Source organism: Anomalospiza imberbis, chromosome 13, assembly GCF_031753505.1.
Source record: "Anomalospiza imberbis isolate Cuckoo-Finch-1a 21T00152 chromosome 13, ASM3175350v1, whole genome shotgun sequence".
Lineage (NCBI taxonomy): Eukaryota > Metazoa > Chordata > Aves > Passeriformes > Viduidae > Anomalospiza > Anomalospiza imberbis.
The window spans coordinates 10814024-10836054 of record NC_089693.1 but is presented as its reverse complement, the minus strand read 5'-3'; the positions used below and the strand labels follow the sequence as shown (position 1 = coordinate 10836054).

General features: G+C 40.4%; 2 protein-coding genes and 1 long non-coding RNA gene across 7 annotated transcripts in view; 2 read left to right on the top strand and 1 right to left on the bottom strand.

Moving 5' to 3' along the window:
* Nucleotides 1–1735, top strand: part of SLC12A1 (solute carrier family 12 member 1) — a 46170-nt gene extending 44435 nt beyond the window's left edge. For all 4 annotated transcript variants that reach the window (XM_068203907.1, XM_068203906.1, XM_068203904.1 and 1 more), the window contains one exon: nt 629–1735. In XM_068203907.1, coding sequence (XP_068060008.1) covers nt 629–764 — 136 coding nt within the window. In that variant the 3' untranslated portion in view covers nt 765–1735. The remainder of the gene's footprint in view (nt 1–628) is intronic.
* On the bottom strand, nt 1119–6658 carry LOC137481930 (uncharacterized). The gene is made up of 2 exons (XR_011003766.1): nt 4492–6658; nt 1119–2324 (listed from the first exon to the last, which is right to left on the bottom strand). It is a non-coding gene; the product is annotated as an uncharacterized lncRNA (long non-coding RNA).
* An 873-nt stretch (nt 6659–7531) lies between these two features.
* On the top strand, nt 7532–14252 carry DUT (deoxyuridine triphosphatase). Of its 2 annotated transcripts, none has more exons than XM_068203913.1 (7): nt 7532–7668; nt 8226–8388; nt 9833–9924; nt 11003–11047; nt 12438–12512; nt 13410–13480; nt 13908–14252. In XM_068203913.1, the coding sequence occupies exons 2-7, from the start codon at nt 8228–8230 to the stop codon at nt 13962–13964; spliced, it is 501 nt and encodes a 166-aa protein (XP_068060014.1). In that variant the 5' UTR covers nt 7532–7668; nt 8226–8227; the 3' UTR covers nt 13965–14252. The 2 variants fall into 2 exon arrangements, with proteins under 2 accessions (XP_068060014.1, XP_068060013.1); XM_068203912.1 differs by having other exon boundaries at nt 7625–7843.
* The last annotated feature ends 7779 nt before the right edge of the window (nt 14253–22031 follow it).

Sequence of the window (22031 nt, the reverse complement as noted above, 5' to 3'; positions counted from 1 at the left end):
GAGGACTTGCATCTGGACTGATGCTTCTCTGGGACTGCACTGAGTATGAATCTTTCCTTGTGATGAAGCAATTGTATAAAGGAAGAGAGGCCACCAATAAAATTACCAAAAAAGGCCCTTGCCAGAATCTATTTTTATTTACAGACATTTTTTATGCACAGCTCCAATAAATTAGCTTACACTTGTGATGCACAGATAAACCTCTACAGTTCTATTAATTCAGTCTCAAAAAAAGGGATGGTCATATAATGCTTACCACAAATTGACCCAAATTTTAAAATTCCCATCTCACAGCATCTGCAGATCAGAAAATAGGCTGATGGACTACAAAATTGTGCATGTGTTCCCTTTTTATCCTTTTTTTTAAAAATCGTACTATGTGTGAGTTTTATGACCCCAAAAATATTCTTTACCAGTTTAATTCTACAATCAAAAGCAGTTCACATCCAGTACAGTCAGGTGAGCAAGGGTTTGCAAATTAAGGCCTAATGATATGAAAACAATCTTGTAGAGTAATTATATCAGAGTTGTATATGAACAGTGATGTTTTCTGCTTAGTATTTAATGAGAAGCCTGGGCTACCCCTGCCTTCATAATGATAATTTTATTTTTCCCTCTGCCCAAACAGGAGCCTCCCTGTAGCAAGAAAAGGAGCAGTGTCTGATTACCTGTACATGGCTTGGCTAGAAATTCTCTCCAAGAACCTTCCTCCAGTCTTAATAGTCAGAGGCAACCACAAAAATGTACTGACTTTCTATTCTTAGAAAAACATCAGTGCCTGGAATATGCCATGCTTGATTCCAATAGCTATGTTTTTAATGGCAATGGTTCATCAAAGACACACTCACTTAATGCAAGTCTAAAATTATAATATTTGACTGATTTTTTTTCAAAAATCCAAAGCAAAGAATTAGAAAAAAAAATGTAATGGTCCCTGCTGGTGTTACTCTCCAGTACAGGCAAAAGAAGGAAAATCTACCTATATGTCATATGAGACAGCAAATATTTTGAGCACACAAAGAAGAAATTTTTCTGATTTTATAAAGTATTAAAAGGTTTTTGATATTTATCCTAGAAAGCAAAAATTAACTGCAATAAAACAGAAAGGATTAAATCTCTAAATATTTTTTTCAAACTGCACTATCAATAATTGCTAATGGGCACAGAGTAGGATTAAAATGAAATGCACCAACTTGTGAGACAAAAACATGTATGGCATCCATCAGGTGTAACTCATGAACTGACAGAATGCAAGTAGAACACATGCAATGATTTTTGACTGTAATATTGCCAAATTAAGACCTATGCCTACAGCAGATGCTTTTAACTAAAATGTTCTGCTAATTTAAATTAATTCAAACACTTCCAATTTAGTCACAAAAAAAAATAGATATATAAAATATGGACTTTATTACAAGACTTGATAATGCATTTTCAAGCTCTGACATGCAATGGAACATGTGATTGAAATAATTAAATGTTGTAAGTAAATTTCACCAAAAAAAATTAGTAAAACACTAAATATTCTGACAATTTTTGCTATGTATTTTAGGGTTAATAAAATCTGACATTATACACTGGGATAATAAGTATAGTGATTTATGTGATTAGAAAACAAAAACTCATTAGGTGAGTAGAATGCCTGACTTTTGATTTATAGAAAAGATTTCTCTCTTCTTTGACTTCCTAAATAATATTAATTATACACCAACTTAAAATAAAGGCAATTCATTAAGTTGTGTAATTTTTCTATTTTCTATTCTGCAATGTTATGGTACTTTATAATTTCAGCTGTCAAGAAAAACAGCTTCTCTTTTTAATGGGTAAAGCTATATCCTATGTGTAAGCACAATTTAAATTAAAGATCATCAAGGAACATTTATTTATTTTCTGTAGTCCTGCAACTCCTTTGCAGAGATCAACCAACATGAAAGCCAGGGAATCCTGAATTTCACTAAATGTATATTTTAAAGCAAGCCCCAGCTTCCATCTTGATTGAATTATTAGAATTTAACTTGTAGTGGATTTAGCACTCCATCTCCAAAAATGACAAATATTTAATGTTCTTATTTTTTCTGAGTTCAACAGCAGCAATTCAGCAGAACATGGTATTGTGGCCCAGTAATCTATGCTTTATTTTCTCTATCTATTAAAGGCAGGATATTAAATATTGATATTTTCTCATTATGTTCTTCCTTTGCTTCTCACACATTTACAATCAGGCTGAAGGATCATTTTACAATCTAACTGCATTACACAGAAGTTTCCTCCATATGCCAAACTTCCTGCACAACTCTGAGCAAACCAAAGCTCACATTCTGCACCTGCAGAACAAGACTATTCTCATCCTCCACAGTGATGTCAGCAGTGGTACAGGAGCTTGCTGCATGCTGCCAGGTCCTTGCAGCTCCTTGTAGAATTGTAATGGTCACCATGCTCTCCACCTCACACAGATACAATCTGAATGGCACCCAGCCAAAGCCAAGCTTTCAGAGAGGCTCCACTTAGGCTTTGTGGGTTTCATATCACAACCTACACAAGGACCTGGAGGGATTCTACACCTCTGTTAAGCCCTTTAATTATGCATATGACTGGGGATTGTTTCTTAAATATTCCCAAGTACTGTAATTCTCAACCTGTAGGGAACATGGACCCTAACTGTTCTGGGGACCCTAAGCAGATCCAAAAAGAGAATGAGCACAAAATGAATCAGCAATGGCCACTTTAAACACTACTCACACTTCTCTCTCACAAACACACTGCTGTGGGCATTGCAATAATAAATCATAAGAAATACCTTTCTAAATAAATAGTCATAAAAAACAAAGTACTAACATACACATTTCTATAAAATTGCATGCTTGTACTACAGTGACTAATTAGAAGCTGTACTCACACAACACTGTAATAGCATAAACTCAGGATGCAACAGCACTTAACTACCTGAAGGTGTTATGTCCACAAATTCACAAGAAATTTAAACAAAGTATTTTCCTAGCAGCTTCTACTCTCTGTTCCTCACCATGTTTTCTGAATGTTTGTGGACCAATTTGGAGAGCATATTAATTATAAACTATCTTAAATTGCACCTTAGATGGCAAAGGTTTGTTAGTTCACCTACCTCATTTCCAGCTCTGTTGCAGTTCAGACAGCCACAACACACAGAGTAACACCTCACCACTTCAGAAGGCTGCAAGCATCTGCCCTTTCTTGTTCTTTATCCCCACCTTTCATACCCTCATGGTTCTTGCACTGCACCTGTGTGCCCTCTGTTCCCTTTGTGGTTGGTCAGTGCCCCTGGGCACTCCATGGCTCATTGCTGTCAATGCTGCTCACCTGCTTCTCACAGCTGTGCCCACTGGGGATGAGGCTCAGCCAGCCCCGCTCCCAGTCACCCCAAACTGTGTGCCACAACACAGCCCCACTGCCAGTCACCCCAAACTGTGTGCCACAACACAGCCCCACTCCAATCACCCCAAACTGTGTGCCACAACACAGCCCCACTCCAGTCACCCCAAACTGTGTGCCACAACACAGCCCCACTCCAATCACCCCAAACTGTGTGCCACAACACAGCCCCGCTCCAGTCACCCCAAACTGTGTGCCACAACACAGCCCCACTGCCAGTCACCCCAAACTGTGTGCCACAACACAGCCCCACTCCAGTCACCTCAAACTGTGTGCCACAACACAGCCCCGCTGCAGTCACCCCAAACTGTGTGCCACAACACAGCCCCGCTCCAGTCACCCCAAACTGTGTGCCATAACACAGCCCCGCTCCAATCATCCCAAACTGTGTGCCACAACACAGCCCCGCTCCAGTCACCCCAAACTGTGTGCCACAACACAGCCCCGCTCGAGTCACCCCAAACTGTGTGCCACAACACAGCCCCGCTCCAATCATCCCAAACTGTGTGCCACAACACAGCCCCGCTCCAGTCACCCCAAACTGTGTGCCACAACACAGCCCCACTCCAGTCACCCCAAACTGTGTGCCACAACACAGCCCCACTCCCAGTCACCCCAAACTGTGTGCCACAACACAGCCCCGCTCCAGTCACCCCAAACTGTGTGCCACAACACAGCCCCGCTGCAGTCACCTCAAACTGTGTGCGTACACAGTTCTTTATATAAGTTATGCATAAAGCAACTGCTGAATTTTAATCATCAAGTTAGTAACTAAATTAATTACATGTCTGACATCTCTAGGAAAAAATACAGCTCTAATGCTGTCTAGCACATTTTTAGATGATATCACACTACCAATTCTGCAAGTTTATATAGTTTAGGCTGGATTTGGTCAGTCACGATAAAAGCAAGCATGGGTAAAGTGACCAGGGACATTTATGTGTGAAAATACCATTGCTATAAAGCAAAGACAAAGAATATTTTGAATTTTGTTCAAAAGCCTAGGCATTCTGCACAGCTAAGCTTGTGCCTAAGGGCCTTTTAAAATTATCCACTATTGCTCCTCTCATCAGTGAATCTTACCTCTCTCTCCTAATGTTAGTGGAGCTCCAACAGGTATCACAGAAGGCATTTCATCATAGTTCAGAGACTACACATTCCTTACATCTTTTTACAATCACTGGCAAGTTGCCCATCTTGGTCACATACCCCTAAAGTACAGTCCAGGCAATGCTGTCCAGAACAGTATTCTTCCAACGTGTTTTTCACTAGATCACAACAGAGGTGCTTTTTGAGGGGATTGTTTATTTTATTTTTAAATCAGCTACCCAACAATACCAGTAGAAAGGCTACCTAACCAAAAAGGCATTGCATTGTGAGGATTAACAACTGTAACTACACTGCAAAAAGCAAGTTGTTATCCTGCTTCACACTCGAAGGAGTTTCCACTCAATCTTTATCATCACAAAGTACAAAGCTCCAGCATAGGAAATTTCATCAGTCTTAAATCTCAGCAATTTCCATTACATCTTTGAAACGTCCTACCAAAGGCTTTCCTGACTAAGCAATACTAATCCTCAGAAAACCTAGACAATTCTCATTTTTTCTCTCTTTTTCTCTAATTCCATATGGGATTTCAAGATCTTTTTGGCAAAAGCAGTTTCAGCACCTGATCAGTAGTTTACAAGCCAGAGACATCAACAGGTAAAGGAATCTGCACTGCAGTTGTACATATGGGGCAAACGGCTACAAGCAGTCTTAGCTACTACTGACTCATTTAACTCCCCTTAGCTGTTTGTCACCTCCCTTCAGACAGAGGTCCCTGACCTGTCAGCAAAGCTGGGGGAACAGAATGTGAGTAACTCTCAGTATTTTCAGCTTGAATTTCAAGGGTCTCTCTCAAACTTCTTCCTCTGGTGGTTTGGTGTCATTGGACTTCAAGGAAGTGAGTGTGGATCACTCCACGATCCTGCTCTGTCTCCCTTGTCTCCCTGCTCTGTCTCCCTGTCTCTCCAACTCTTGGCAGCAGAACAAAAACCTTCAGTGCTGCAGCTCCTTGCTTAATGAGTGACTCATCACTCAAGTTACAGATGAGGAAAGTCAAGGTTTCGCAGATGCTGTGCTTCAGCAGAGGTCAGGCCACTGCTCAAACATCTGCTCATGCTGGTACCTAGGGCACAGCCCCCTGGCAGCTGTGTGGGCCACCGAGACCCTGTGGCCAGCACGGCTGAGGGAACACCTCACACTGGCCTCGGCTCTGCAAGGAAAAATGGAAAAAAACAAACACAGCAAGCTGCAGCTCACATTCTCCACAAACAAGTGCAATATCCCACAGTCATGCCATTGGCTGGAATTTCATCAGAGGAAATTAGGTTTCAAACAAAATCAAACACACTAAGGTTGTCTGGAACAGAGTAAAAAGCAATGGCAAAATTCCACAACCCCCATGCTGTGCTGCAAACATGCAATCAAAAATAGCGTTTTATTATAAACAGACAACATCATAACAGCCTTTTTAAATTGCAAACCTTAATCATTATGAAAAAGATAGCTGTGATAAGTAAGAATGGGGTGGGAAATCGTTGTTTTAAAGCCAGGGTTTTCTTCTAACAAAAATCCTCATTTTAACACCAAAACTTCAATGGGGAGAATTTTGTGGCTATTACCCCGAAAGAGGCTCTGTTTCTTTCTGTGTACAACAAAGCAACCTCCACTCCTGCCGTCAGTCCAGGCAAAAAGGCAGATGATTTCGGTTTATCCAGTATTGTTTTTCAAAGTTGGGAGGAAATGCCCGATGGAGAGCAGCACTAATCAGCGATCAGGAATGCTGGAAGGTTTACTGACTCTACAGAGCAAGCAACACATTCCCAGAACCAAGGTAAACTTGGTTTTAGACTTCCAGCATAAGGCTGGGGGCTTCCCCCTTGTAAAGATCTGGAAAAAAACAGGTGTCACTCAGCTGAGTTCTTTCTCCTTAATATTTTTGGACGAGTCCTCCTCTCTATTATTCATGGGCTTCCAGGCTATCTCAAGCAGAGTTTAGAACCCAACCTGCCTCACCAAGTCTGGCCATTCATAAAATTGATCCTTTTCTACGCTATAATGGAGGATGAAGTTGTAAATTCCATAAAGTCCAGCTTGTATAAATAAACATTTACAATTAGATATTAGTTTGATACAATTTCAATTCCTATTAACTTCAATTTTTGGATAGCTTACATCAGAAGCCATAAAATATTTTCAGTAGTTTTTTCACATGGGTCTGTGTTACACATATATTCTCCTCCAAACAGCTCATACTATTTAGACTGAAAATACTGAACAGGAATAAAAGCCCACACTGGGACAGTCTTAAAAATACCTTTTGCAACTGAACTGCAATGTGTAGAAAAGGTTTCACTGCCATCTGGCTGCATTTAGAAAATGTAACGTAGCAAGGAGACAATCACATACACTTAAAGAGTTTGAAACAAAAATCACAAAGACTAGTTGTTTGACAAAATCTAGACCAGCAAAAAGTCTGTAGCTATTATGCAGAGTCAAATAACTCCATTAGCCTCACCAGGGACAGTTTTGAAACTATGAATCCAATGGATAGTCTTTTCAGGCCATAGCAGAGCCATGGGGGAATTCAGGAAATTCCCTACTCCTAGGGATATAGATATATCCTGTAGAATATACCTATATACAGATAGATATGTAGAGAGAAAGACATAGATATAGGAAAAATAGGGGGGAAATTACATCATAAATCGAATGGCAAGATGGCTGAGAGTATTAAAGACAATGAAATAATCTTCTGCTTCAAGACAGAACAGGGCAGGCCTAGCACTGATAGATTTTCCCATCCACCTCGTCGTCAAGAACTGTTCTCTCGTAAGGCCACTTCTGTGGTGGCTTGACCATTTCTGAAGGAGTCTCTTTCTGCCTCTACTCTGTGCAACGTGCTCTAAGAAGATCTGCTTTAACAGCAAGATTAGACGGATGTTCCCCAGAGGTCCCGCTCAGCCCCAACCACTCCGTGACTGGACAGGGGTCCGTGTCGCGGACAGGGCAGAGCGCCGCCCCGGCTGAGCGGCGCGGAACAAGGCCGGCCCCGGGGCTCCTGAGGGCTCCGCCCGCCCGCCCGTGCAGCCACAATCGCGTCCCCCGGCAACGCCGCGCGGCCCGCGGGGTCCGCCCCCAGCCTGCGGCAGCGCCGCCGCCACATCCCGAGGGGCGCCGCGGGCCGGGCTGCTGCCCGAGGGGCTGCGCCGGCAGGTAGAGCCCGGGCAGGGGGAGAACGGAGCGCCGGCGCCTCCGCCCGCGCCCCATGAGCCGTGCGGACCGCGGCGGGGAGCGCCGGGCGAGCGGTCCATGGCGCGCTTCCCACACGGCGGCGGCGGCGCTATGTTGGCCCGGTGCCTCCGGTGGCTCCGGCACCCCTGCGGGCGCTGTAAGGAGGGCTGGGGGAGTTGCGGGGAAGCACACACTGCCCAACCCGCAGCCCTCGGGGGCTTTGGGGCATACACGCTCCCCAGCCGCACCGCGGAACCGCTCGGGGGCCGCCGGCTGTGACGCAGCGGCCGCGATTTGGGGCGATGGGCGAGCCCCGCCTGCCACACGGGGCGGGACCCCCGGCGCGGGCGCGGGGTGCCCCGGAGGAGCTGGGCGAGCCCATTCTCACCGAGGGGGGAACGGGGTTGCGCCGCGCGCGGAGAGGCCGCGGACGGGCCGGTTTCCCCCCCTGCTCCCGCCCCCATGGGCCGCGCCGGGGCTTGGCGGGTTTTTGGCGGGCGGGCGGCCGTCCCCTCACCGCGTCTCTCCCGCTCCCTCAGCCATGCCCGCCTCCGAGGCCGTGCCGCAGCCGTCCCCCAGCAAGAGGCAGAAGGGCTCGGGGCCTGGAGAGGCCTCCGCACGGCTGCGCTTCACCAAGCTGTCCGAGAACGCCTTCGCCCCCTCCAGGGGCTCCGCGCGGGCTGCGGGCTACGATCTGTACAGGTGAGGGAGGGTGAGGGTACGGCACCCGCCGCGGCAGCCCGCGCTCGATGCCGCCCCTCTCGGCGCGCCCTGGGCAGGGGGCTCCGGCGGCTGAGAGGGCCCTCGTGGCCTCCTGCCGAGCTGAGCCCCCGGACAGTCTCTCTGGCCATGCAGGAGAGGAGGCCAGGGCCGATGTAGTCATAGCTTCCTTGATCCTCCATCCCTGATCATTTTCGGGTATCTGTGTTATAGCCATGTTATAGCATTGATTTCATCAGGCACAGATGCAGCCGTCGGCTAAAAGTCAGGCTTGACAGAGCATCCAGAATTGCTGTTGGTGCTCACATTGGCCAGGTTGCGTTCCTGTTGAAAAAATGGTAGCGCACTTGTGCTTTTCTGCTTTCCTCTTGGCCCCGGGGTTGCTGCCTGCCGAAGGGCCTTGCAGCATTTTTATAGGGCTCCTAGCTGGAAACCGCGTGAGATGATGTACAGACTCAGGCTTTGGTTTGTTTGAGTTAATAATGACCCTTATTCATTGGCCTCCACTATGTTCAGGAATACCTGTAGCTGGGCTTGTGGTTGTTTGCACAGTGCTTCTGTGATTAAGTCACTAGTTTTGAACGAGTGAACTTTGCTGCCGCCACTTCTAACTTACCTTCTTTAGTATTACGTAGAATAACCAGCCCTTTTCTTCCTTCACCTCTCTGACTTCTTTCCTGAAGATCTACTGCACCACACTTTACCCTTTTTTCTTTTTATCCCTTTCATCTCACTAGGTTTGTTTTTGTTCTTGTTCCAATGTTGCACTGTAGACCTGGAAAATTCTGTTTTGTAGAAAACCTTTCAGTGCTTCCCAGCATTTAAAAAACAGTTCTTCATCAAGGTCAAGACATGACAAGTATTGTCACTACTGCTTTTCATTAGGACTCCAGTTGGGTAGCTTCAGCAAGCTCTTAAAATCTCTGTAGTTCAGAGTTTCCAGGAGACTCATGTGAATCATGAACTGTCAGACTGCTCAGGAAAAAAAACATTGTTGCCTAAAAGTTTACTTAATAGATTATTATTTTTGACTACCACTGGTTTATTTGCTGTAGAAAGCTTAATCAGATTGTATTATTCATAAAGTTTTTGCTATTGCACAAAAAAATGTGCAACCATGTTCACCTAATGATTACTTTAAACTTGTATTTTTTTATATTGTACTAATTAAAGACCATTTGAAAGGAGTGTGCTGTTCAAATGACACTTCTGGAATCTTGCCATCTGATGGATGTTGCCATCAGAATGGCAACATCTTGTGTTTATGATCTGCATTAAATTTCACAAATCTGTAAATATTTGTTGTTTAAATCTCATGGTATAAATTCCCTGGCAGATTAATTCTGGGTAATTTAGTACCTTAAGTTACAGTAAAGAATTTTTTTAAAATATTCTATAGAAACTAGTGTTTCTTTCTTTAATGTAGTGCCTATGATTGTGTGATACCACCCATGGAAAAGGCTGTGGTGAAAACAGACATTCAAATAGCACTTCCTTCTGGATGCTATGGCCGAGTAGGTGAGTACACAGCTGTCAAAAGGCTGCAGAGTCATTCTAGAACAGGTTTGACACCATCTTCACATTTAGATTCTGCCTAAAGCTTTCACAATTAGTCAACACAAAAAAGAGATGTCACGTGGCTGTGGGATTTACTAAATCTTGTAGTATTTTCCTGTTACCTGTTGTCAGATACGTTTGAGGTTTGGTGTATGTTGGGTGACCAAAGGATGATCAGCAAAAATGCCTGTACTCTACATACAACTTCATAGGCTCCACAGTAGTTCATTTTTTGTATGCAGTTTCAGAATTCCAGTCACAAAGACTAATAGGTATTGGACACAGAGAAAATGCATCCCTGGTTGTTTAAAAATTAACCCCAGAGCACCAGTGTAGTAGAATTTGATTACATATTGTGATAGAATAGGTGAGAGAACCTGTACTATATATTCTGTTTATTTTGTGCATTCTTTATCTGAATTATGTATAAATTCTTAAAGTAAAAAAGCAATAGCCACTCCAGGGGAAGAAAATGATCAGAATTTGCTGTGTCCTTTTATGTAAAAGAACACATGCATGTCTCTTATCCCAAGGAAAATTTTAAAGATCATATCATTTTTAGTTCCTCATCCCAGTAGACTAAGGTAAGTAAAAACCCAAATCCCCACACATAATTTCTCTGTGTATAATACTGCTAAGGAAATTCCTTGCCAGGTATTGTTTGCCTTCATAACTTAAATGGATTGACCTAATATTCTTCTGAGATGATGCTGAACCAGTGGTAGTCACCAAAAATAAACCAAGATTAGACAGTCTGTCTGCTCCAGTTGCCTCCCTTGGAGAAACCTACTCTGCAATTGCAGGCCAAATAAAGATACGTTTCCATTACTTAGAAATTGCAACTTTTTTGTAGCCTGTTGCAGTTGTTATTCTGTTTAATATATATGTAAACTGTTACAGTAATTTCTGTAATATGTTTATTTTAAAAAGACTGTGGAAACAATTGTCATTGCCAAGACTCTGTGCAAACACATTGTATAACCTATAAATACTGTCTTTTAAAAGAAATAAATTGTAATACTTAAAAAATCTTTTCTAGCACCACGTTCTGGTTTAGCTGCAAAGCACTTCATAGATGTTGGAGGTAAGCTTTTTGTTCTTTTTATTAAGACTTGGTAAGTATTGCTCACAGAAGCGCCTTCGTTTCACACTGTAATGTGCAAATAAATGATGGTTTCTTGGGAAATCTGGCAAAAGGAGATACCTGGGTAACACCTGAAAGAGACAGGTCATCATAATTATGTTAAAACTTTGTTAATTATAAAAAAAAAATTACTTATTTTTTTATATAATAACTGTATCATACTTCTGTAGGCAGTGCCTGCCATAGAAGTTACTTTGTGGCTTAGGCATTACAGATGCTTCTACATGCTGGTTTCTCAATTTTTTCAACCAGCAAGTTAACTTGAGAATTGCAGGTTTTTCTAAATTTGCAAAAGTCAGGGGATACTCCCAGTGTTACAAGCACCTTAATTAGGAAGCTGTTCAGAAATGCCATTGGATTAACCCAAAACATTACATGAGAGCTGTGTAAATACCTTTTCCACACTGGAACTAGTGCAGAGATTGCAGGATAACTGGGGATCATTTGCACTACAATTTTTTCAAAAGCTGAAGGAACTACTTTAAAAAATAGGTTTTTATTCTTAAATGTGCATTTTGTGGTTCAACATTAAAACTTCAAGGTACACTCATACTACAGTTTCCTCTGGTGTTAGTAATCTCTAATTACATTGTATAAGCTGGGGAATGTCTTGGAATGGCATTTCATTTTAGTATTTAAATTATTTCTGCACGTAGACTTCAAAATACATACTTGGGACCACAGGGAGGCCCAAACTCATGTTTTCTACTGGAAATACATTTCCTCTATCTGAGACAAAAACTCTAAAGAAGCAGAATATAATTGCTCCGAATGTGCACTGGTAGCCTGTCTTCTGAACTATGTAGTTAATACAGTCACACAAAACACAGGAGTAAGCTAGTTTTATAGTCTTGGTACTAGAATACAGCTGTATGACAGTCATTTCCTTACAGCTCTGATTCTGTTACCTTGCCAGAGGCACAGGATTTGGATCTGTGCAAATCCATAGCTCTCAAATGAAATGTTAGAGTTAAGAACAGATTTCTGCTTGACACTGAACGAGCTGAAGTTAGCGGAACAAATGGGGCCTGAATTTAGTCCAGCTGTCTTGATTTCAGAAAAGGTATTGCTACTAAAATGAGTAGTACAGTGGTAAAGCACTTTTTGACATGTGATGGTGTTTTTTCAGTTCCTTTTGCAAGACTGATTAGCATTTTTAAATGTCTCAGTATTTACATGTATTTTGTTAGTTTAGTTGTGCATCAGAAGTATAAAGGATGTCATTATGAGATACTGTAATCATTTATTAATCTAAACCTTATCTAATCTAGTCATTTCATACACTGACATTTACTAACTGGGTATCTCTCAAAATTCTTTCTCATGACAGCTGGTGTTATTGATGAGGATTACAGGGGAAATGTTGGCGTGGTACTGTTCAACTTTGGCAAGGAGACATTTGAAGGTAAGTGTTAAGCCTGGCAGAGCCTATTTTCAGCCATCTGACTGAGAACAAGAAACTAATTTTTTTTTTAATTTATGCAGAGGTAGAACTAGCTGGGAACATCTTTCTTCTCTCAGTTAACAAAAACACAACTATTTCAAAATGTCCTCTCAGGGGAACATGTAAAGATTCTACTCATAGCTAATTAAACCGCATGCAAAAAAACTGCTCCCAGAACCACCACACCACCAGAAAAGCAAACCAAAACATCCCTATTTAGCTAAGCTTTAGATTCACAAGCTGTACTGAAATGCAACTTTTATTAAGTTACTACCTTTCTCTGAAAAAAAAAAAATTATCTGAGCAATTTGAGAAAAACTTTCTCCAGAATCTGGGAAACATGAGTAATAAAGACAGGATTTTCCCTTTATTACACTTTCTTTCTGCAAAAAGTCAGTTTTAAGTTTCAGTGCCCAGTCGCAAGAGATGTGCTTTTGTGGCCTCTTCTGCATCTTCACATCACAAGCTGCTTATGGAAGTTCTGTGAGCCAGATTAGTTATTAGTGAGAAACTCGGTTTTCCTTGTATCAGTTTGCCTTTTCCCCCCAAATTCATGGGTCCAGCTGTCTCTCCCTCTCTGCAGTACTTATACATAATGAACTTAAGATGCCAGAGAATGGCAGCAGGAATGAATGGAAAGGCCTTGAGCTGGTACAGCTGCTGACAGTCACCAGCGAAGGACCAAACAAAAGTTTATCTTAACCTGTATTTTTATGGGTCTGTTAACATCTGCTTAGATAGGTTTCTAATAAGTGTTTTCACTTTTAGTATATTCTGATATTCTTTAAAGGAGATTGTCTAAAGTCTATATTCATTGTTCACTTTTTTGAAGGAACTAATGTTTTAACTTCTCTGCAGTTAAAAAAGGGGATAGAATTGCCCAGCTCATTTGTGAACGCATTTATTATCCTGAGCTAGAAGAAGTTGAAGTAAGTTGCCAAAAGAAAATATTTCTGCTTTTCCAATGGTTATTAGTTTAAGATACTTGTATATAAGAGGAAATTTATTATATAGATAAATACTTGGCTAAAATTACTTTCAGTGGTAAAATTGCATAGCAGCACTACTACCTGAATGAAGGTGTTGATTCTTTGTACATACTTGCATAGATTTTTATTTTTCTTTTTTGGTAAGTTTTCAGAGTTTTTGAGGAACAGTTCAGTATATACTAGAAATGGTTGTCTCACAAGCATTTGTTTAAGCTTGTACAAAAGATATTCTAAAGAGTCTTGCATACATTTTTTTGTTTCTTAATTATAGCTCTTGTTACAAGTAAATGGTAGACAATATCTCTTGTATAGAAACAAAAGGCAAGTTAAGGCACTAAATCAGCTTATCATAATTGATGTCTTTCAGGCTCTGGATGATACAGAACGTGGTGAAGGTGGCTTTGGCTCTACTGGAAAGAACTGAAAATTACTTGAATATGCTTTCTGGTTTTGTTTTTTTGTTATAATATTTCTAAATTTTCATCTGAATTAGAAGTAGGATTTTTGGAGTACATAAAAATATTTCAAGTTTTATTGAGACTTCTCCCTATCTATCCTCCAGTGAATTTGTCTGCATAATGAGGAAATATGCATGACTGGCTTGACTTACTAGTTGAAGTATTATTTTCTCTTTCACGATGTTTGGTCCTCAGCAATAAGAACGCATTGTTTATGTGGCAATTATAGTGTAATAAATGAAAAAATAACTTAATGATGTACTTTATTTTACTCACCTAAACTACAACAGACAATTGTTCCCTTCCCAGATTTTTTAGACTTCTGAAAGCTATCTTCAGCATGGTTCAGGATTTCATACTAAGAGATTATTTCATACAGCATCAGTGACAGCATCAATAGGACTTCCCACTTTGACACCAAAATCACAATAAGACAAAGATATTTAATATTGCATCTTTTACAACCTGTACAAATACTTGTGTTTCTATTCAAAGCTAAAGTTCTGACTTTGATCTTTAGCTCATCTTCAAGTGGCAAATTTTTCAGCTCTCTTCTATTAAAAGAAAAAGCAATACAGAGTTTGAGTTAAATAAGACAACTCATCTGGAAATAACTTTTGTGTAGTAAGTAAGAGCTATGAATTACACTTTTGGAATATTTGTTACAAATTTATCAATATGTTACTATATGGAAGAAAATATCCGAATTATTGAAGCAGTGCACAATTTGTTTTTTTAAGTTCACTTTTGTCCAGTTAACAGAATTTTTTTTTAATCTATCCTAGACCTGATCCAATAAGTGTGGAATTTCTTAAATGGCTCTCTAACTTTTAGGTGAAAGAACATGCAAAGAGAAGAGAAGAAACAAAAAAGGAAAGAAAAGTGACTATTTTCCCACTTTACATAAAAGAATTAAAAAAGGCTCTGAAGCTCTCAAACACTTTCTTCCTGCAGCTGTCTGTACTTTAAGATTTTCTTATCTGGAAGACCACAGGTAGGAAACACCGTGCTTTAAGTTTTAGGAATGGAAAGGTGCGCCCTTTTGGTATTATTTCATGTTCTTGTCTAGAACTATTTTTAGTGAAGCAGGCCCAAAACACTATACATTTTATACATTTTATCCTGCCCACCCCTGCAAGGAGCTGGAAAATAACAGTGTAACAGCATTCAGATCCCTTCAGGGAAGGGATAGGCATTACTCTGGCTTGGCAGTGCCAAAACGAAGTAGATTCTCCTTTGTCTAGGGTAGAAGCCTTTTCCTCTAAGCGCATGACACGCTGATCAGTCGGTTTGCTGTTGCTCCTTACCCCTCATCGCAGTGCTGTACTTGGATCTGTACACCCAGACAGACCATCAGGAGCAGGCACACCCTGCAAAAGGCCACTGTAAGCAAGGAGCACATCATACCAGTGCACTCTAAATGAACTGGGAAAGCTGAGCTTGACACTAATTTTATTCAATTCTGTAAGGAACTTAAAGGCTATTTAAATGTGTTAAAATCTATGATCCTTTAGTGAAAAGCTGTTTCATCTTCCTGGACTGTAAGTCAAGAGAAAGTTTTGCTGCAATTTTTAGTTTCCACCTCCCAAAGCAAAAACCCAGCAGGGGTTCCACTAACGCAAGTCCTTTTTTTAAAAAGATGCTACAAGAGATCTCACTTGGAACAGCAACCTACAAGGAAGAAGGTAGAGTTCAGGTGATACTCATTATTTGTTGTACCTGATGGAAACTGATCTGATTTCCATTTTTGAAAATAATGCTAATACTACAGATTTTGAGATAAGTATTTGCTAAAAAAACCCCACAATCTCAGGAGCTATCTCAGACTTAAGAGGAAAAATCAAATTTACATATACATGTCTGCACTAACTTGTCAACATTAAAACCATTATCTGTCATTACCAGAAAAGGCTCACTTGTTTTGAAAATCCGTGTGGTGGAGATTCTTTCCATTGTTTCTCAGTACTTCTCTAGAGAAGCATGTGGTGAGTTTTAGATTGCTGCAAGGCCCTTCCCTGTAAGGACCTTGGGAATGTTTATCTGAAATGAGGAACGCTTTCAAACTTACCTCTACACTGAGCTCCTCTGTGTGCACCAAGCCATTGCACATGGGTAAGGAATTCTGGTAATTCCTGTTAGAGTATTAGGGTTTGCTTTTCTTCAATAGAAGTAGCAAATCTATGAAAGACAAATATTTTTACCCAGGCAACAAGAGTTACCAATGTACTGAAAGTTCTAGAGTTGATACTGCTACTGCAGATCAAGGCCTGCGTTTGAAACTTGTAGAAACTTTGTACTGGGAGTGAGTAGAGGCTTCTTAAAACAGCATTTGCTACTTTATTGTTCAAACCAAGCTATCTAGATATTTTTTATTTATAGTCCCATAATTTTGTTAATATGAAAAACAATACCCTCCCAATTATTTTCATGTTCCCTTTTTCCTATAATATCTACGTTACAAAAGTATATTATCTTGGTATCTGGCAAGAGAGAGGGGACTGGGAAACAATCTCTTTTTCATTACTTTATTACATTACCTAGTTGTAAATTAGTTTTGTAATTCAGTGACATACTGCCTAAGTGTGTCATTGAGTGCACATGCTTCAGCTCAGGCAAGTTCGTTCAAAAGTTACCCAACAGTGTGCACAGGGGTCACTTCTTTGTAGACAGATTCATGTCTCCAGAGCCTGCCACTGGGGTGTGATCCCCAGGGCTCGCTGCTGGTACGAAACCGAACAGATGTAAAGCTATTTCCAAAGTAACAAAATGAAAATCACTTGAAGTAAAAATTACATTGGACTATTCTCCACTACCACTGACCAGATCCAGGCAAAGCTACTCATTCAACTACTCACGTCGGCGAGAGGAGTTACCTAAAGCTTGAAGAACAATCTTGTGGAACATCCTCTGTGTAAATGAAACATGAAGCCTTTATAAATTAAAAGTAATTTGTTGGGAATTCTTATCTATAGCAGAAAAGAACATTTTCCTGCAAGGAAAGGAGGACATTATTGACTAACAATCTACTTCCTGTTTTTTTAGAAATGGATTTGACTTGTTACAGGGATAGAGAAAATCTGGCCTTTCACCCCAGGTGAATTTGGAAAAAAGTTGAGAAGCTTAGCCCCAGATTCACCTTCATGGTTTGATTTCTGAGATCTGAGAGGGTTCTAGTTTTGATTTCAGCTGCAATATTTACAATAATGTCTATGTCCTTAGAAAGGCAGAGGATCATAAGCTGATGAGGGTTTTGAAGGAACATGGGATTCCTATACAATTCCTACCACTTGAACTCTCCACTTTTGGACAAAAATCTTAAAACAAAAATTATGGCAGTAATACCACTGCTACCATTGATCTTTAGTTCTTTCTTTCCCCCGGAGCATTAACTTGGTGTTTAGTAGTTGAGAATTTAGGCACTGCTTCCTCAGCTCAGCTACTGTTATGACTCTATGACATGGCAGGCTTTTTTTTTTTTAATCTATATAATGTTTTCTAGATCAGCCACTAGATGGCACTTAAAGTTTGCTTTATTTTACACTTCTTTTTCAGAGGTATTTTTCAAAGCTCTGTTCATCTATAATTAAGAGTTGATGACTCCCACTGGGACTATGTTGGTGGAAAGAAAGATGCAGCAATATTTGAGTGAAAGCAGGCAAAAGTATAACCATTAAAGGGGGAACAATGACAATAATTTAAATAAGATTTGGGTGGTTGCAGTGTTTGCATAATCCCTCCTGGCATGCAAGAGCAGTAGAGAAGCCTGTGGCTTTTCTCTCCTGCTGCGTTTCAACAAAAATGGAAAATTGTAATGAACAGCAACATTTTTCCTATCTTCCGTATTCACTGTGTTCTTACTCTCTCTTCCTCCATCCCTTTAAGTGGAATGCAGACTATTTAAGGATTGCATTGTAATGAAAGTAATGTATAGCCTGGTAAACTCTGATTTTCCAAATCAGATGCTTCTGGCTGCAATTTCAGGACATAAATTAAAACTTACTTAATACAAGTTAACTCATTAAGGGTGGGTGATATATAATAACCTGAATTACATAAATTAAGGATCCCTAGTTTCTGTATTGATTGCTGCTCCTGTAATAACATAGTTTGGAGTCTTGTATTTGTCTTCTTCCTAGCCTTCTAATTTTTTTTTTTTTAATAACTGTAATTGTATTTTGGCTTAAAGATAGTTAAATAAGTTTTGGTATAAAGTAAACTTCTATGACCCTGCCTATTTCCTGTCCTGTCAAACCTTTCCTTGTAAGAATAACAGTGTCCTTTTATTTGGTGGAGTGTAGCATGATGTTTTTGGCAGGCCCAACATTTTTGACTTGCATAAATTTGTGACCTCAAGTGCAAGAAAAGTGAATGCTTGCTTCAGTACCTCATGGTTTTTGCCTAAAAAGAAAAGTGTCCACATGGCTAAGCATTACAATTTCTGAAGGAAAATTATCAGCACACTTATTCCACCTGATTGCACATGACTGCGCTTCCAAAGAAAAGAACCAGAAATAAAAATAGGTATTTTGCACCTAGTTATGTAAGTTACTGAAAGCCTGAAAATATAGGGCAGACTGTACTGCCTTACTGGTTTCTAGAATTGGCACACATGGCATTTCCCTCACTAACAGCTATTTGGCAGTCGCTGCCTCAGTGAGGATGTGATTCTGCAAAGTGTAAATTCGGGTCTACTGCTGGGCAAAGAATGTCATTGCATGGTTAAAGGTTGCAGGATCAAGTCTGAAGTGAATTTACGTAATTATTTTCTTAAACTTTCTCTCCATTAACTGTGTGGTTATTTAGCTCTTTACCCCTGAAGTGATGCTTTTCCCCTACTCAGAACACAGCAAGAAAGTCTTTTACCCTGCCAAGTCTGAAAACCCAACAGATTAATTTTATAATTCAAGAGCTCTCATCCAGAAAGTAACTACTGTATTTTAACATGTAAAGTATGTTTAAACAAACACATGTGAGCTGTGTATGCCTACTTACTTGTTTCCCCTTAGATTTTGATGGGGTTTTTTTCATTGTCACAAAAATTTTATATTAACCTTCTGCATTTTAGAGAATATTTGTATAGTATAATTCATAACAAGAGTTTTGTATCAATCAATACTGCTCATAGCCTTGAACTGAAGAAAGTTACCTTTTGTCTACTATTGTTTGTAGCAAAGGAATTCATTTGCTTTCATTTTGTAAAAGGAAAATGAAAAACAAACAGACATGAATGTAGCATCCTTGGCCAGATTCTTTTAACATGAGTACTTTTGTTTATGGATTCCTACTGTGAAAGGTTGTCTCTAAGTGTCCAAGACAAAATAACTATGTGTCCTTGTTGGAAGGAAACATCTTTCCTTTGCAGCTAAACTAATTGTGCCATGTCTGGCAAACATGGTAGTTAGCCAGTGCTGTCTTGCTAATACACCTCAGTCCTGATGACAGCCTTCCCACCTACTTAGCTTAAACCCTGTTCACTGCCAAATTCCAGGGACCCTTCCTTAGGGTGCAGGAGAGCAGCAAGGAATCCCACTTGTCAGGTTTTCCCAGCAGCAAACACAAAAACACCGGTCTCACTATTCCACATAGGAGTTACTGCTGGCAGCAACCCAAGCTGATCAACATTACAGGTAGTTCAAGCCATTTAAATTCTGCAACATTTTTTTTTCATCCTATATATGATGCTGTATCTTAGCAACATATATAGGCTAGAGCAGTCAAAGAAAAGTAGGTGTTTTATTAGGGGAGAAAGTATATTCCAGTCCTGTTCTTATCTTTCTTCTCAACTTGCATTTAAGTCGTTAGTAACGTGAGAAAACTGGAAAAGGAGCTGTGACGACAACAACAGGAAATTATGGATTCATCGAGAACTTATTGCTCTCCCTGGACATGAAGAGCAGGTGACTGAGAGCTCCACTCATCTTGGTGAGGGTTATTTTGTTTAGGATGAGATTTTTTTGCCTGGTTAATTCGGTTTTAGTACTAATCATATCAATTAAGCAACTAAAAGTTCTCCAGGAGAAACTGGATAGAACTCACTGCCTGGAAGACTGACACCAGATGTAAAGCCAAAATGCTGCACCAGGGAGACAGCAAGGTACTGGGTTTTTTTGTTGAAAATAATTCTTTATTGTACACTTTGTTATCAGTTTATAGCCAAGAAAGGCTTTAAGAGTGGCTTTTAAGAGGGCCTCATATTTCTGAAAGCCTGACAGATGTTGTGTCCTGCCCTAGGTCACCTGCAAAGAGCCCCCAGACTGCTGTTCATAACTTTCCCAAATGGCAGCTGAGTAAGACTGACTAATAGTCAAAACAGGCAAGCTTTCACTATTGTATCTTGAGCAGGCTGGAGGTCTGCTGTGTGGGAGAAAGAAGCCTCTGTTTGCATTTACTTTTTATTTGGATGACCTTTGAGATGCTTAGCATTTATGGGACAGCCTGGACTGAGCAGAAAAACACTCAGGCACTTACAGGTAGTTTGGATCCTACAATAGGATTTTTAATTTTTCAATTCTGTCTGCTCCTGGCCACCTGCTTGCCAACAGAACCTGCCTATTTATTTTTACATCATTATTTTCTGCTAATAAAGTTGATTTTAAAACTATGAGAACCTCAACTAATAGCAATAATAACAAATTGGACTCTACCCCCTCCTCCTGAAGTTTGCTATTCAAATGTACAGAACTAATGTCCAAGGCATGGCTGGATATTTATTACAGCATGCAAATGATCACTGATTCCAGAGCTGCATACAAGCTAAATGAGAAATTATTACTCATTTGCAATTATTCCAGGAAATCTTGAGTAGCTGCCAAAATAATAGAACAGCTGGATGAGAAGAGTGATAGGATCAGTTTAAGCTGGCACTGAGGCTAAAGAAACTCATGCAAAGTCACAGCCATGGTTGTCTGGAAGACTCAGCTTTATCCCACTGTGGAGCCGGTGCACAATAACGTGCATTGTTACGTGCTAGCAACATCTGCCCAGAAAACGGGCTACTCCTCCAGTCTCCACTGGAGAACACCAAGTGCCTCTAGAGCCACAGATCGGCAAAAACAACACTGCATCAAAATCAGAACCGTGATAGGTTTGTTAATCAAGACAGTCTTGTTGATACTAACCCAGGTTAGAAATTATATAAGTGGAGTTTATTACAAATACTGTGACTGCACAAATAGAGTAGAAGTGGAGAAAGCTATGGCTAAAGTCCTATTTTATGATGCCTTAGGGATCTCCCTGGATAAATCCTTTCCTCCTCATGCTGTTGCTCATTGATCTCTACTGTCTGGACTACCACACTTTCATCTCTGGGTGTGCTATAAGCTAGCAGGCAATGGTAGGAGTGATTAAATAGGAGGTTGAAAATTAATGTGTAACTTGCTCACTTCTAATGAACAACAGAGAAATAATTTTAGCTGTATTTAACTGGTACAAAAGAAAAGTACTTAAAAGGTAGGCATTAGAATCAAAAATTACACCTAAGAGCAAAGCTCCTGGCTTAGCACTATAAAGCACATGCCAATAGTCCAGGGAAAACTCTTTTCTTAAACTCCATCATAGGTCCATTAAAAGTTGCCTCTTCTGCTGATAAAAGTGCATTCCATGGTCTCACTGGTCTGTGCATATTCCCAAAATCTAGTGCTGTTGCTGGCAAAGCTTTATTATATTCCTACATTACATAGAGCACTGTGCAAATGCTAAACAAAAGAAAATTATGTCCAACTGCTAACAAAGACTTACCCTTTCCCACAGCCAAAGTAGCAGTCAGACAAAGGCTTCCTCTGAATCCTTGCTCATTGTGTGAAGCACAATTCAAACAATCACCAAATGGTATTAATCATGGCCTTCCACAGCTCTGTAACTAATATCTTTAAAGTTATCCTGCATGGTAAATATAATTTTCAGCAGCTGAGAACTGTGAAACCAATACAGCCCTCATCAGAATGCTAAGGGTATTGGCATTGCTTTAAAACTATCTCCATACTCAAACCATTTCTATGCACAGACATCTTCAAGAAAAGTCAGAGAATTGCATG